At 42.0% G+C, this 17896-nt stretch overlaps 1 protein-coding gene across 1 annotated transcript; it reads right to left on the bottom strand.

The window, feature by feature from the left end:
* Window positions 1-8646: 8646 nt before the first annotated feature.
* LOC130285336 (olfactory receptor 1361-like) lies at window positions 8647-16178 on the bottom strand. The gene is made up of 3 exons (XM_056536693.1): window positions 16130-16178; window positions 10418-10482; window positions 8647-9579 (listed from the first exon to the last, which is right to left on the bottom strand). The coding sequence occupies exons 1-3, from the start codon at window positions 16176-16178 to the stop codon at window positions 8647-8649; spliced, it is 1047 nt and encodes a 348-aa protein (XP_056392668.1).
* Between the last annotated feature and the right edge of the window lie 1718 nt (window positions 16179-17896).

Genomic DNA, 17896 nt, shown 5'->3' with positions numbered 1-17896 from the left:
CTGGGGACCGGCCCCGGTACTTACCTCGTCCCTGAAGACCAGGATCCAGACGATGAAGACGGCGGCAGCGGCGACAGGTGAGTAGATCTTCAGCCGCGGTCGGGCCCTTTACAGCAATGCACGTCGCCGTAAAGCGACATGCATTGCTGTAATAGGACCCTGTAAACTACAACTCCCAGCATGCCCAGACAGCCCTTGGCGTCTGGGCATGCTGGGAGTTGCAGTTTTGCAACATCTGGAGGTCCACAGTTCCGAGACCACTGTGCCTTTCCAGATGTTGCAAAACTACACATCCTCAGCATGCCCTTACTGTCCAGGCATGCTGGGAGTTGTAGTTCTGTAACATCTGGCCCTTCAGATGTTGCAGAACTACAACTCCCAGCATGCCTGGACAGTTTTGGCATACTGGGAGTTGTAGTTTTGCAACATCTGGAAGGGCACAGATTGGGAACCACTGTATCAGTGGTCTGCAAACTGTAGTCCTCCAGATGTTGCAAAACTACAACTCCAAGCATGCTGGGAGTTGTAGTTCGGCAACATCTGGCTCTAAAGATGTTGCCGAACTACTACTCCCAGCATGCCTGAGAATGTTTGGGAGTTGTGGTTTTGCAACAGCTGGAGGCACACTGGTTGGGAAACATTGTTTCCTAACTCAGTGTTTCCCAACCCGTGTGCCTCCAGCTGTTGCAAAACCACAACTCCCAAACATTCTCAGGCATGCTGGGAGTAGTAGTTTTGCAACAGCTGGAGGCCCCCCCCCCCTGTGAATGTACAGGGTACACTCACATGGGCAGGGGGCTTACAGTGAGTATCAGGCTGCAAGTTTGCGATGCAGCAAATTTTGCGCGGCAGCTCAAACTCGCTGTAATCCCCCGCCCGTGTGACTGTACCCTAAAAACACTACACACCACTACACTAACACAAAATAAAATAAAAAGTAAAAAACACTACATATACATATACCCCTACACAGCCCCCCTCCCTCCCCAATAAAAATGAAAAACGCCTGGTACGCCACGGTTTCCAAAATGGAGCCTCCAGCTGTTGCAAAACAACAACTCCCAGTATTGCCATACAGCCGTTGACTGTCCAGGCATGCTGGGAGTTTTGCAACAGCTGGAGGCACCCTGTTTGGGAATCGCTGGCGTAGAATACCCCTATGTCCACCCCTATGCAAGTCCCTAATTCAGGCCTCAAATGCGCATGGCGTTCTCTCACTTTGGAGCCCTGTCGTGTTTCAAGGCAACAGTTTAGGGCCACATATGGGGTATCGCCGTACTCGGGAGAAATTGACTAACAAATCTTGGGGGTCTTTTTCTCCTTTCACCCCTTATGAAAAGGTGAAGTTGGGGTCTACACCAGCATGTTAGTGTAAAAAAATAAACTTTTTACACTAACATGCTGGTGTTGCCCTATACTTTTCATTTTGACAAGAGGTAAAAGGGAAAAAAGCGCCACAAAATTTGTAACACAATTTCTCCCGAGTACGGAGATACCCCATAAGTGGGCGCAAAGTGCTCTGGGGGCGCACAACAAGGCCCAGAAGGGAGAGTGCACCATGTACATTTGAGGTGATTTGCACAGGGGTGGCTGATTGTTACAGCGGTTTTGACAAACGCAAAAAAAACAAAACCCCACATGTGACCCCATTTCGGAAACTACACCCCTCACGGAATGTAATGAGGGGTGCAGTGAGAATTTACACCCCACAGGTGTCTGACAGATCTTTGGAACAGTGGGCTGTGCAAATTAAAAATGTTGTACAGCCCACTGTTCCACAGATATGACAGACACCAGTGGGGGGTAAATGCTCATTTTATGCCTTGTTACGTTCCTCAAGGGGTCTAGTTTCCAAAATGGTATGCCATGTGGGGGTTATTTTGCTGTCCTGGCACCATAGGGGCTTCCTAAATGCGATATGCCCCCCGAGCAAAATTTGCTCTCAAAAAGCCAAATATGACTCCTTCTCTTCTGAGCATTGTAGTTCGCCCGTAGTGCACTTCAGGTCAACTTATGGGGTACCTCCATACTCAGAAGAGATGGGGTTTCAAATTTTGGGGGGTATTTTCTGCTATTAACCCTTACAAAAATGTGAAATTTGGGGGGAAACACACATTTTAGTGATTTTTTTAAATTTATTTTTTACGTATGCAAAAGTCGTGAAACCCCTGTGGGGTATTAAGGCTCACTTTATTTCTTGTTACGTTCCACAAGGGGTCTAGTTTCCAAAATGGTATGCCATGTGGTTTTTTTTTTGCTGTCCTGGCACCATAGGGGCTTCCTAAATGCGACATGCCCCCGAGCAAAATTTGCTCTCAAAAAGCCAAATATGACTCCTTCTCTTCTGAGCATTGTAGTTCACCCATAGTACACCTCAGGTCAACTTATGGGGTACCTTCATACTCAGAAGAGATGGGGTTACAATGTTTGGGGGGTATTTTCTGCTATTAACCCTTGCAAAAATGTGAAATTTGGGGGGAAACACACATTTTAGTGAAATTTTATTTTTATTTTTTTACATATGCAAAAGTCGTGAAACCCCTGTGGGGTATTAAGGCTCACTTTATTCCTTGTTACGTACCTCAAGGGGTCTAGTTTCCAAAATGGTATGCCATGTGGGGGATTTTTGCTGTTCTGGCACCATAGGGGCTTCCTAAATGCAACATGCCTCCCAAAAACCATTTCAAAAAAACGTACTCTCCAAAATCCCCTTGTCGCTCCTTCGCTTCTGAGCCCTCTACTGCGCCCACCGAACACTTTACATAGACATATGAGGTATGTGCTTACTCGAGAGAAATTGGGCTACAAATATAAGTATACATTTTTTCCTTTTTCCCCTTGTAAAAATTCAAAAATTGGGTCTACAAGAACATGCGAGTGTAAAAAATGGAGATTGTGAATTTTCTCCTTCACTTTGCTGTTATTCCTGTGAAACACCTAAAGGGTTAAAACGCGGACTGAATGTCATTTTGAATACTCTGGGGGGTGCAGTTTTTATAATGGGGTCATTTGTGGGGTATTTCTAATATGAAGACCCTTCAAATCCACTTCAAACCTGAACTGGTCCATGAAAAATTGTGAGTTTGGAAATTTTGTGAAAAATTGGAAAATTGCTGCTGAACTTTGAAGCCCTCTGGTGACTTCCAAAAGTAAAAACACGTAAATTTTATGATGCAAACATAAAATAGACATATTGTATATGTGAATAAAAAAAAAAAATTATTTGGAATATCCATTTTCCTTACAAGCAGAGAGCTTCAAAGTAAAAAAAATGCAAAATTTTCAAATTTTTCATAAAATGTTGGGATTTTTCACCAAGAAAGGATGCAAGATACCACAAAATTTTACCACTATGTTAAAGTAGAATATGTCACGAAAAAACAATCTCGGAATCAGAATGATAACTAAAAGCATTCCAGAGTTATTAATGTTTAAAGTGACAGTGGTCAGAATTGCAAAAAATGGCCGGGTCCTGAGGTGTAAAATGGCTGGGTCCTTAAAGGGTTAAGGATGCAGCCAATTTTGTTTTAGCATTTTCCTTTTTTTCCTCCTCACCTTCTAAAAATGATAGCTCTTTTATATTTCCATCCACAGACTAGTATGAAGGCTTGTTTTTTGCGCTACCAGTTGTCCTTTGCAATGACACAACTCTTTTTACCATAAAATGTATGGTGCAACCAATAAAATACTATTTGTGTGGGTAAATTGAAAAGAAAACTGCAATTTTGCAAATTTAGGAAGGTTTCGCTTTCAAGTTGTACAATTTATGGTAAAAATGACGTGTGTTCTTTATTCTTTGGGTCAATACAATTAAAATGATACCCGTGATTACATACTTTTTTCTATTATTGTACTGCTTTAAAAAAAATCTCAAACTTTTTAACCAAATTAGAGTGTTTAAAATCCCTCTATTTTGACGACCTATAACTTTTCCATTTTTCTGTATAAGTGGCGGTATGATGGCTCATTTTTTGTGCCGTGATCGGTACTTTTTATTGATGCTACATTTGCATATATGAAACTTTTAATAAATTTTTTACATTTTTTGGCGGAATATTATGTGACAAAAAAGCAGCAATTTTTTTATTTTTATTTTTTTTAAGTTTACATCGTTCATTGTATGGGATCAATGACATTATATTTTGATGGTTTGGACATTTACGCACGCAGCGATACCAAATTTCTTTATTAATTGATTTGTTTTACACTTTCTGGGGGTAAAATGGGAAAAAGGGACTATTTACATTTATTTTGACTTTTTTTTTTACACTTTAATAGTCCCCATAGGGGACTATCTATAGCAATCATTTGATTGCTTATACTGTTCAGTGCTATGCATAGGGCATAGCACTGATCAGTATTATTGTTGATAATACCAGAGCAGAAGACCCCTGGAGACGGACGGGGGCAGGTGAGGGGACCTCCGTCCGCCATTAAGGATGATCGGATCCCCACGGCAGCACCGCGGGCGATCCGATCATCTATTTTACCGACCACACTGCCGCAGATGCTGTGATCTGTAATGATCATGGTATCTGAGAGGATAATGGCGGACATCAGCGTAATCACCGTGCATGACACGAGCACCAATCCGGTGCTCGCGGTCATGTACATGTACGTCCTAGTGTGTCAAATACCAGGGCACCAGGACGTACATTTACGTTCTGTGTCGTTAAGGGGTTAAAAAAACATAATCTCTAACGCTCCTTTCACACTGCAATATGACACGGCAGTGTGATGTCCGTCAGGGGAGCCGGGGAGAATAGCAGGAGAAAAAAAATACTGCTTGCACTGTCTTTTTCTCCCGCTATTCCCCTCAAAAAACAACGGTGCCCGACGAACCCCATAATAGTAAATGGAAGCCGTGGGGACCCTTTGTTGTGCCCTGTCATGAGAAGGGCCATTAAAGGCACACAAAAAAAAAAAGACTTTAACAGCCATTCTTTGCAGGGCGCAATGGCAGTGTATAAGGGGCCTAAGGCTGTTGTAAAAATGGACCAAAGTATGGGAAACCTATCCTATTTTTTTATTTTCAATAGTCGGTGGTTAGTAAGAACAGGTCTTTGATGGCGGCACGGCTGTTGTTTGTCTTACCTACAGCTACCACAGAGATTATATAATGGGGTGTTTTTTTTGTTGTAGTTTTAACATTAAAGAGGACAATGCATTTTTGTGCCTTTCTCGTATATATGCATTTATCTTTTTTATATAGTGCTTTTATATGGACCTGAGGAGGGTGCAAAAGGGTGCCTAAATGCGTTGTCCCCTTTTATGTTGATGTGGTAACCGAACATGAGGCAAACAACATCCGCACCACCATCCAAGACTTTCCAACTCCAGACTTGTAATTTGATCCACTACATGCCAATAAGTGGATAGGGTCAGGAGGGCAGTAGATGCCAAATACACACATCTTATGTAGAGTCCTGGCCGTTTTCCTGCACAACCATCTCAGGTGAGTATGAAGTACGGAGCGCCTTTCTTCTTGTATGAATTGTTTCTTACGGCCAATCTCATTGGTGCCCGAGACAATTTATTTTTCTTTAGGATTTTATTCTCCCTGAGTTATCTGTTCTTGAGCGGCCATCTCCACCTTAAAGGGGTACTCTGCTAGAAAACAATTTTTAAATCAAACAATTTTTTAAATCAACTGGTGATTTGTAAATTACTTCTATTAAAAATCTTAATCCTTCCAGTACTTATAAGCTGCTGTATGCTCCAGAGGAAGTTCTTTTCTTTTTGAATTTCTTTCCTGTCTGACTGTTGGGAAAATTATATTTTGATATCTATGTTCACTGTATTTTTTATGTGCGATGCTTAGCTAAAATGGCACTGGCTTATTTCTCTTTTTTTTACTTAACGCTTATCTTAGTTTCGGCCAGCGCCCAGTGATGCTTAAAACTATGCAACTGACCTTGAGTAGGAGAATAATAAGCTCTGTTATATTACGAAATAACTGTAAAAGGGGCACTGTGATTGGCAATAAAGCGACCTATGCATAATGAGCCACCAGTGTGCCTTCAGACAATCAGCTCACACTCAAAATATTACTATAGAAGAGACAAACGCCTGACTTTGGGTGGGACTCTGCTGCTGAATTGCTTGGCTGTAAGATTTCCCATCTGTATCGATACATCTGTAATTAATCTGCCTTCTAATCAAGACAACTGGGTTGACTGATCAGGGGAGGAAATAGATCCCAACACTGACCACAGTGCTCTATGCTGACACCTCTGTTCATGTCAGGAACTGTCCAGAATAGGAGCTAATCTCCATAGGAAACCTCTCCTGCTCTGGACAGTTCCTGACATGGACAGAAGTATTAGCAGAGAACTCTGTGGACAGACTGAAAAGAAATACAAAAATAAAAGAACTTCCTGTGGAGCATACAGCAGCAGATAAGTACTGGAAGGGTTAAGATTTTTAAATAGAAGTCATTTACAAATCTGTTAAACTTTCTGACACCAGTTGATTTAAAAAAAATATGTTTTCCACTGGAGTACCCCTTACTTTTGTAGGGTGATACTTGTTGAAGGAATTAGCGAATTTCCGTAGGCTTCATCTTCCTGGGAAAAATGTTGATGAATACCTCCAGAATATCTCCTGAGTATGTGAGCGTAACTGACTGCTCCTACTCTGTGACCAAGCGGTGCACAGTGTATAAATATTCTAATATAGGCAGTGTGGTTATTACACCATCCATATCTAGGTTTCAGGCCTAGCTAGCAGAGGCCAGAGCGGCACTTAACAAATATGAAACAAATAGAAATAGCAGTTCTACTAGATAAAGGGAACAAAGTATATTACAATTATTCCTCGGTTTTGGGTTTATAGATATTTGCCGAGCTCCCCAACCCTTGTTTTGTAACTTAACAAAGATGGCCAGGGAGCAAGAATAGAAAAGGTAAGAATATTATGTACAGTGGTGGCACAGTGTATAAATATATTTTAATAAGGAGACACAGTGTATAAATATATCTTTATATAGGGGCATGTATATAGGGGCATGTAATATATGGAGGCATAGTGTATAAATATATTTTTATATGGTGCACAGTGTATAAATATATTTTTATATAGAGGTACAGTGCTTAAATATATTTGTATGGGGGGGCACGATGGGTGGCAGGATTATATTTACGGTGCACAGTGTGTGGCAGGAATATATATCCAGGGGGCATAGTGTCTGACAGGGTTATATATAGAGGGTATGGTGTGTGGCAGGATTATGTATAGGAGATGCAGTAGGTGGCAGTGCAATTTTAAGGGGGCACAGTGTCTGGAAGGGTAATATTAATTATTGTCTTTGTATAGCAGATGAGGATCTGCTGACGAAGGGAGGAGCCAATGATGTCCGAGCGTCAAACTCTGCAGTGTAGAGAGAAGATCTAGTTGGAAGAAGTCATGGCTCCTGGACCAGATGAAAAAGGAAAGGATAGGAAAGACTATAGAGAAGATGTCACCTGTGAGTCTGATAATATTGTGGCTCATTCCCTTACCACTGCTGAAGTCATACTGGGAGCTATCATTTCACAAGGTAAAAGCCACTCTTGTAGTTTCAAATTGTATATTTGGTTATTATAGTCAAAGTAATTTCCCACAACGCTACACCATGGGCATCCATCATGCCAAGTAGGGAACCTGTTGTTATATTTTTTCAATCCCACCCCTGGCTGGTCTGCAATCCTAAAGGGGTACTCCGCTGCCCCAGGGTTCTGAACATTTTGTTCCGAATTATTGGAGCGGGCGGCAGGGTCATGATGTCATGGCCATGCCCCTCGTGCTGTCATGCCACGCCCCATCAATGCAAGTCTATGGGAGGGGGCGTGATGTATGCCCCTCTCCCTCCCATAGACTTACATTGTGGGGGCGTGGTGTGACATCACGAGGAGCATGGCCATGATGTCACTATCCCCGCCACCCACTCCAATAATTCGTAACAAAATTCTAAATGAACGCCTTTGGATAGGGGATAAGATGTCTATGGGTGGAGTACCCCTTTAACATTGTTTTTATGGCACCAGCTCCTGATCCAGCTTCACACTCCCAAATGACTGGAGGCTGGAATCAGTTTCAAAGGGCCTTCAACTAAGTCCTAAACGGAGGGTCTGACTACTTATGTTAAAGGACAACTGCAGCGCAATATACACTTATCCCCTATCTACAAGATAGTGGATAAGTGTTTGATCGCGGGCGGTCCGACCGCTGGGACGCCCAGAGATCTCATAGTGAGCGCTAAGGCACGTAGCGTCGACCTAGAGGTCAACGGTGACGCCCCGTCTCCTCCCCGTCTCCTCCCCGTCTCCTCCCCGTCCCCATACAGTTCTATGGGGGAGCCGGGGAGGCACGAACACTGCCTCCCCGCCTCTCCCATAGAGATGCAGGGAGGAGGTGTGCCGGCCGCAATGTTATGCTGCGGCAGGCACGCCCCCTGCACGGGAGAGCCGCGGCACAGCCGCGGACCTGTACAGGAGATTGTGGGGGGTCCCAGCGGTCGGACCCCCCGCGATCAAACACTTATCCCCTATCATGTAGATAGGGGATAAGTGTATATTAAGCTGCAGTTGTCCTTTAATGCAATTGAAAGGGTCTGAAAATTTTCTAAATGCTCTGTAAATTCCCAAATACCTATAGAAAAGGACCTTATTATCTTCTGACTTGGCACCCCACCAGTTTCAGTAGAGCTCTCTTTACATCTTTATTCCGTATACTATATATTAGAGGGTTTAACATGGGAATAATGGTTGCATATAGGACAGAAAAAGTGAGTTCAAAGACCCGGGTATCTTTATATGGTGGCATTATATACATGGACATCCAGGTAACATAATACGTAGTGAGGACAATGAGGTGGGACGAGCAGGTTGAGAAAGCCTTTCTTCTCCCGTCATTGGTTTTGAAATTTAAGATAACAATGATGACTTTAATGTAGAAAATTATACTACACAGAAAAGGGCCGAGACCAAAGATTAAAGCTTCAAGGTAACTGATCAACTGGAAACCAGCATTGGGGCAGGAGATTTTTTCAAAGGCCTTAAACTCGCTAAAGAATTGTGGGATTGTATTAGAATAACACATTGGTATCTTGGATAAGACAAAGGTTGTAACAGTAGAATTTATAAACCCCGAAACCCAGGCAAGAGCCATGAACAGGACACAGTTCTTCTTACTCAATACACTGTGATAATGTAGAGGGTTACAAATGGCGACATATCGATCATAAGCCATAATGGAAAGTAGAAGGTCCTCTGTAGTAGCCACATGACCAAAGAAGTACATCTGGGTGAAGCATTGAGTGAAGGACAAGGTATAGTCACCAGTCAGGAACATGTCAACCAACTTAGGGACTGTGGTCGATGTGTAGACAATGTCGATAATGGATAAATTACACAGGAATAGATACATGGGTGTGTGTAGGTGATTATCATTGTATATGACTATAATAGTCAATGAATTAGCGATCACTCCGGTCAGGTATATCAGGACAAAGATAAGAGATAAATAGGACTTGTTCTTTGTTTGTGTAGGAAAAGTTAAAATAAAGAATTCATAGGTGTAATTTTCCATCAGAATTGACATCTGGAAGAACAAAACATTTAGAAAATTATTATTTTGCATGTATTTGGTAAAAAATTATACAATTTTAGAGGCATTATCACTACTCTGTTTCTCCTCCAAAAGTTCGGGAAGATATGTTATAGGTGTTTATATGAACAATAGGACTATACATCTGTGTTGGGGAGTCATAGCCAAGTCTACCCATAAATTTAAAGTCTGGGTAGAGCACAACTGATGCCAGTGAGTCTGATTAAAAGTTCTTAGGGGATCAGATGTCTGATCGAGGGGGTCCCGCCGCTGGGGACCCCCGCAGTATAGCATGCAGCACCCAGGACCCAGACCATCAGGAAGCGCTGGAGGGTCTGGGTCCTGACCTCGGGAACGGAAGTTCGTGATGTCACCACTCCACACCCATTTGATGTCAGAAACAGTTGGGTGCTGCATGCTATATTGCGGGGGTCCCTAGCGGTGGGACCCCCTCGATCAGACATCTTATCCCCTATCCTTTGGATAGGGGATAAGATGTCTAGGGGTGGAGTACCCCTTTAAAACCTTAACCCTTGATTAATTTGATTGGTAATAAATGTAGTTTCATAGCCAATAATGCCATCTAGTGAATCAATAAATGGTCATTAAACTGAACAGAAGTTAATATGGTCAATTATATCCCTAGAACCCTCATTTGCATCAGTAAATGCTTGTAATGTCTATTGGGAGATTCAAATTTATGGGGTGTGTATAAACTGATAAGAGTTCTAGTTAAAAACATGTGTATTTAGACTACAGGGAGGACACACAGATTTTTTACACTATAGGGGTCTTACACTCTACAAAAATATTCCAAACTCCTAGAATTTACCTGAGAGGTGGGGCCATGAAGAGTCAGGGAGAAGTCTTTCCAGTGTAGCCATGTATCTGATATGACTGCATGGTAACAAGACAAAAGCCATACAGGAAGATTCCATGTATTCAGCTTTCCCGTGTGCAGAAGTTATATCTCACATGTCTTGGGTAAGATACAAATTGTTCTTATTTGATTAGGATCATATGTAAATGTGAATAAAATTATATCAATTATGGTGAATAGATGTTTTCTTTAATCTCCAGGTTGAGATGTAAAGTTTAGCATATGGATCATATCTCCTTCTTCTGCACAGAACGGGGCATGTACCATCCAAATCAATGCATTAATCTAATTGATATTAATAATATTCACACAATGAAACTTCCTCCAAATTTCGAGTACCATATGATATATATCTTGTATTATGTCTTTAAAAGTACCAATCAGAGTGATGTACTTAGTGTGTTAGAAATGGGCGGAGTGTTTGCATATCCCTTTCATTTTTATATATCTAGAAATTAGATGTTGCCTATCTTTGATATCATGTGATGTTCTCTCTTCCACAGATATACAGTGGCCCCTCAAGTTACAATATTTATTGTTTCCAGGATGACCATTGTATGTTGAGACCATAACTCTATGGAAACCTGGTAATTGGTTCTGAAGCCACCAAAATGTCATCCAAAAATAGGAAAAAGTGAGGATTAAAGAAAAATAAGTAGATAACTAATACAGATAAAGCAAATCCTTACACATAAAAGTAAGAAAGATTTGCTGGGAGCTGTAAATCATTGTCTTTTTCATTGTGTTCCAACCAGGGTGCCTCCAGCTGTTGCAAAACTACAATTCCCAGCATGCCAGGACAGCCAATGGCTGTCCGGGCATGCTGGAGTTGTAATTTTGCAACAGCTGGAGGCACCCTCGTTGGGAAACACACGTCTATGTAGAGGACAAGAGCTTCTTCAGGGTCCTGTACAGTACACAAATTGTCCTACAAAAAGTAAAATGGAGCCGCCCTTACTTGGTGTCCAAAAGGAGCAGCTAACCATGGCATAGGTTAAAAGTAATACAGAACATGTAATACCTCCTTGTATTGTAGGGGGCGCTACCAGACAGAAATTCAGTGCATGCACTTCAGTAATACAGGGATTTTATCAGTGAATTCCCATTCTGATTGGTCGGTTCTTCCAGCCATTGACATGTTTTGCAGATTCCATACCATTGTATGTTGAGTCTGGTTTCAAGTTACAATGGTCCAGAAAAGACCATTGTATGTTGAAACTATTGTATGTTGAGGCCATTGTAAGTTGAGGGATCACTCTATACCCACTTTATGTATGATACCTAAACTAACCTTGTTAAAACCTGATGTTATATTGTGACATGACTACTAACTTCTGAGACTTGTAGTTCTACTGTAGTAGTGGATGATAAGGAAGCATCAAGGTGCTTTCATGGTGGTGAAAGTTTTATAAATGTCCAAACCAAAGATTAATTCTGGATAGAGGACAACACAACTCATCTGGAAGGATATCTACAATAGGTGGAGCAAGAGGACGGCCGACAGGATGATGAATGGAGTAAAGTAGATGAAGCGTGAACATTATGTTGAGATGACCAAAAACCCAAACAGAAGACAAGAGATTTTGGGGAAGAGACATTATGGTCACCAGGAGTCAAAACCAACTTGACAGCACTGAAGAGTAACAGTGACAATAACAGAATCATGAGGATTTTGGGAGTGAAGTTATCAGTTCTTTTACATTCTGAAAAAGAAAATGTTATTTTTGTCATCTGATAAGAAGTAGGAGACATCATCTCACTAAGGCCTCCTTTTTGTAATAATAATAATAATAATAATGATAATAATAATTCCATAACTCAATAATGGATTATGAATGATTCATTACGGTCACAATGAAAGGGGACAATGAAGTCGCAAGCTCCCAGCGCCGGCTCCAGCGTCCGGAACAGTTAGTTCCAAATGCTGAGCAGCGGAGTACCCCTTTAATGAATCTTTACACGGCTCAACTTACATGTAGAACATGATCAATGAATAATTATTGGATCGTATGCGGAAGCCTTTATTTAAAGGGGTATTCCAGGAAAAAAAATTTTTTTTATATATCAACTGGCTCCAGAAAGTTAAACAGATTTGTAAATTACTTCTATAAAAAAAAATCTTAATCCTTTCAGTACTTATGAGCTTCTGAAGTTAAGGTTGTTCTTTTCTGTCTAAGTGCTCTCTGATGACACGTGTCTTGGGAACCGCCCAGTTTAGAAGCAAATCCCCATAGCAAACCTCTTCTAAACTGGGCAGTTCCTGAGACAGGTGTCATCAGAGAGCACTTAGACAGAAAAGAACAACCTTAACTTCAGAAGCTCATAAGTACTGAAAGGATTAAGATTTTTTAATAGAAGTAATTTACAAATCTGTTTAACTTTCTGGAGCCAGTTGAGATATATATATATATATATATATATATATATATATATATGTAAAAAAAGTTTTTTCCTGGATAACCCCTTTAATCTTTGTTGGTCATAGGCCGCCATGCACTCCTATTCTTGGAGTACCCCCTGCCTGTCAGTGTCTATCTGAAGCAGTGCTAGTCCTGATCTGGGCTTCCAAATTCGCAACCGGCTCACATCAAGAACATTGTTCAAGGATTTACATACTGGGAGCAAGATGTACATTGGACAGCATTGTCAGTAACAGAACACATATATTGTAATGGGGATAGGTACTCCGGTGGAAAACAATTTTTCAGTAAAAAAAATCTCATTGCTTCCAGTACTTATCGGCTGCTGTATACTACAGAGGAAGTTTAGTTGTTCTTTTTCTGTTTGACCACAGTGCTCTCTGCTGACACATCTGTCCGTGTCAGGAACTGTCTAGAGCAGAAGAGGCTTGCCATGGGGATTTGGACAGTTCCTGACATGGACAGAGGTGGCAGCAGAGAGCACTGTGGTCAGACTGGAACGAACTACACAACTTCCTCTGTAGTATGCAGCAGCTGATAAGTACTGGAAGGATTAAAGGGGTACTCCGGTGGAAAACAATTTTTGTTTAAATCAACTGGTGCCAGAAAGTTAAACACATTTGCAAATTATTCTATTTAAAAATCCCAACCCTTCCAGTACTTATCAGCTGCTGTATGCTCCACAGGAAGTTGTTTTTCTTTCTGGAGTTAATCTCAGACTGACCACAGTGCTCTCTGCTGACACCTCTGTCCTTATCAGGAACTGTCCGGAGCAGGAGAAGTTTGCTATGGGGATTTGCTCCTGCTCAGAACTGTTCCTGATACAGACAGAGGTGTCAGCAGAGAGCACTGTGGTCAGTCTAAAAATAACTACACAACTTCCTCTGGAGCACGCAGCAGCTGATAAGTACTGAAAGGATTAAGAATTTCAAATAGAAGTAATTTACAAATGTGTTTAACTTTTTGGCACCAGTTGATTTAAAAAAAATTCGTTTTCCACCGGAGTACCCCTTTAATAATGGTTAGACTTCCTCTTCTAAACTCCGTTGATCCCACACTTAACCTCTTCCCAATCTCCCAAAATATTGATTCGTGGCTTGTATATTTTCCCTTCTCACCTTATAATACCCATAGCTTTTTAAATTTTCCCACTGTCAAAGTTGTATTAGGGCGTATGTTTTGTGGGACAAGTTGCCCTTTTCACTGGCACCCTTTATTTTATCATATGATGTTATGAAGGCAGAAAACTGGCAAAAATGAAAACAAAATGGAATTGCACAATTTTGTGGGGCAGTAATTTTCTCAAAATTCATCATACAGTAAAACTGACAGACAAACTTTATTGTATGTCAGAGTGAAAACTTGGATACCGTATATACTCGAGTATAAGCCGAGTTTTTCAGCACGATTTTTCGTGCTAAAATGCCCCCCCTCGGCTTATACTCGAGTGAACTCTCCGCCTGTCAATCCCTTCTCAGTGGTCATCAACCTGCGGACCTCCAGATGTTGCAAAACTACAACTCCCAGCATGCCCGGACAGCCATCGGCTGTCCGGGCATGCTGGGAGTTATAGTTTTGAAACATCTGGAGCTCCACAGGTTGAAGACCACTGCCGGGTCTTCGTCATCATCCAGACCCCCTTTTGTTTTGTACTCCCCTTGGTGGGAAGGAAGAGTGAGCTGGTCCGGGCCATCTATGTGGCAGAGACCGTCCGGTGGAGAGGATTAGTCGTTGCGGGCTATCCATTTTTACCGGGGGCCCTCTTTTCCACGCTTCGGGCCTGCCTGGACTATTGATGTTGCCTTGACGACGACGCACAGGGACGTTCATGCTCGTTTCACATTGAACAGACAATAGGTGGAAATTATAGGCAATTAGCAAGACACCCCCAATAAAGGAGTTGTTCTGCAGGTGGCTTGTTCTGTGGTTGTTCTGCAGGACCACAGACCACTTCCCAGTTCCTATGCTTCCTGGCTGATGTTTTGGTCCCTTTTGAATGCTGACGGTGCTTTCACTCTAGTGTCTACAACCCACACAAGTGGCTCAGGTAGTGCAGCTCATCCAGGATGGCACATCAATGCGAGCGGTGGCAAGAAGGTTTGCCTGTGTCTGTCCAGAGCATAGAGGCGCTACCAGGAGACAGGTCAGTACATCAGGAGACGTGGAGGAGGCCATAGGAGGGCAACAACCCAGCAGCAGGACTGCTACCTCCACCTTTGTGCAAGGAGGAGCAGGAGGAGCACTGCAAAATGACCTCCAGCAGGCCACAAATGTGCATGTGTCCACTGAAACGGTCAGAAACAGATTCCTTGAGGGTGGTAGGAAGGCCTGACGTCCAAAGGTAGGGGTTGTGCTTACAGCCCAACACCGTGCAGGACATTTGGCATTTGCCAGAGAGAACCAAGATTGGCAAATCTGGCGCCCTGTGCTCTTCAGACGTGACAGAGTCTGGAGACACCGTGGAGAACATTTTGCTGCCTGCAACATCCTCCAGCATGACCAGTTTGGCGGTGGGTCAGTAATGGTGTGGGGTGGCATGTCTTTGGGGGGCTGCACAGCCCTACATGTGCTTGCCAGAGGTAGCCTGACTGCCATTAGGCACCAAGATGAGATCCTCAGACCCTTTGTGAGACCATATGCTGGTGCGGTTGGCCCTGGGTTCCTCCTAATACAAGACAATGCTAGACCTCATGTGGCTGGAGTGTGTCAGCAGTTCCTGCAAGAGGAAGGCATTGATGCTATGGACTGGCCGCCTGTTCCCCAGACCTGAATCCGATTGAGCACATCTGGGACGTCCCGCTCCATCCACCACAGACTGTCCAGGAGTTGGCGGATGCTTTAGTCCAGGTCTGGGAGGATATCCGTCAGGAGACCATCCTCCACCTCATCAGGAGCATGCCCAGGTGTTGTATGGAGGTCATACGGGCACGTGGAGGCCACACACACTACTGAGCCTCATTGGGACTTGTATTAAGGACATTACATAAAGTTGGATCAGCCTGTAGGGGGGTTTTCCACTGTGATTTTGAGGGTGACTCCATATCCAGACCTCCAAGGGTTGATACATTTGATTTCCATTGATAATTTTTATGAGATTTTGTTGTCAGCGAATTCAACTATGAAAGTATAAGAGGAAAGTATTTCATACGATTAGTTCATTCATTCAGATCTAGGATGTGTTATCTCAGTGTTTCCCCCCCCCCCCCCTTTTTTTTTTTTTTTAGCAATGTATGTCTGTCATTACCGGCAGAATTCAGCTGCTGATTGCAGGGGGCATCTGCGTGGTTTGTCATAGACTCGACTCCCTATGCCCTACTCCCTCACCTGCCTCTTGACATACGTATATCTCATTGCTCGGGAAGGGGTTAAAGGGGAATTCCAGTGGAAAACTATTTTTTTCTAATCAACTGGTGACAGAAAGTTATATATTTGTAAATGACTTCTATATAAAATCTTAATATCTTAATCCTTCCAGTACTTATCAGCTGCTGTATGTTCCAGAGGAATTTGTGTAGTTCTTTCCTGTCTGACCACAGTGCTCTCTGCTGACACCTTCAGGTCAGACAGAAAAGAACTATACAACTTCCAGTGGAGCATACAGCAGCTGATCAATACTGGATGGGTTAAGATTTTTTAATAGAAGTAATTTAGAAATCTGTATAACTTTTTGGCACCAGTTAATTTAAAAAATGTTGTTTTGTTTTTTTCCCTACTGGAGTATACCTTTAACCCCTTAAGGACCAGGCCATTTTACACCTTAAGGACCAGAGCGTTTTTTGCAATTCTGACCACTGTCACTTTAAACATTAATAACTCTGGAATGCTTTTAGTTATCATTATGATTCTGAGATTGTTTTTTTGTGACATATTCTACTTTAACTTAGTGGTAAAATTTTATGGTAACTTGCATCCTTTCTTGGTGAAAAATCCCAAAATTTGATGAAAAAAATGAAAATTTTGCATTTATCTAACTTTGAAGCTCTCTGCTTGTAAGGAAAATGGATATTCAAAATAAAACATTTTTGGGTTCACATATACAATATGTCTACTTTATGTTTGCATCATAAAATTGACGAGTTTTTACTTTTGGAAGACACCAGAGGGCTTCAAAGTTCAGCAGCAATTTGGAAATTTTTCACAAAATTTTCAAACTCGCTATTTTTCAGGGACCAGTTCAGGTTTGAAGTGGATTTGAAGGGTCTTCATATTAGAAATACCCCATAAATGACCCCATTATAAAAACTACACCCCCCAAAGTATTCAAAATGACATTCAATAAGTGTATTAACCCTTTAGGTGTTTCACAGGAATAGCAGAAAAGTGAAGGAGAAAATTCACAATCTTCATTTTTTACACTCGCATGTTCTTGTAGACCCAATTTTTGAATTTTTGCAAGGGGTAAAAAGGAGAAAATTTTTATTTGTGTTTGAAACCCAATTTCTCTCGAGTAAGCACATACCTCATATGTCTATGTTAATTGTTCGGCGGGCGCAGTAGAGGGCTCAGAAGGGAAGGAGCGACAAATGGTTTTTGGGGGGCATGTCACCTTTAGGAAGCCCCTGTGGTGCTAGGACAGCAAAAAAAAAACATATGGCATACCATTTTGGAAACTAGACCCCTCGGGGAACGTAACAAGGGGTAAAGTGAACCTTAATACCCCACAGGTGATTCACGACTTTTGCATATGTAAAAAAAAAAATATGTTTTACCTAAAATGCTTGGTTTCCAAAAAATGTTACATTTTTAAAAAGGATAATAGCAGAAAATACCCACCAAAATTTGAAGCCCAATTTCTCCCGATTCAAAAAACACCCCATATGGGGGTGAGAAGTGCTCTGCTGGCGCACTACAGGTCTCGGAAGAGAAGGTGTCACATTTGGCTTTTTGAAAGCAAATTTTGCTCTGGGGGCATGCCGCATTTAGGAAGCCCCTATGGTGCCAGAACCGCAAAAAAAAAAACACATGGCATACCATTTTGGAAACCAGACCCCTCGGGGAACGTAAAAAGGGG

This window comes from Hyla sarda, chromosome 8 (assembly GCF_029499605.1).
Source record: "Hyla sarda isolate aHylSar1 chromosome 8, aHylSar1.hap1, whole genome shotgun sequence".
Lineage (NCBI taxonomy): Eukaryota > Metazoa > Chordata > Amphibia > Anura > Hylidae > Hyla > Hyla sarda.
This window is presented reverse-complemented; position numbering and strand designations above follow the sequence as displayed.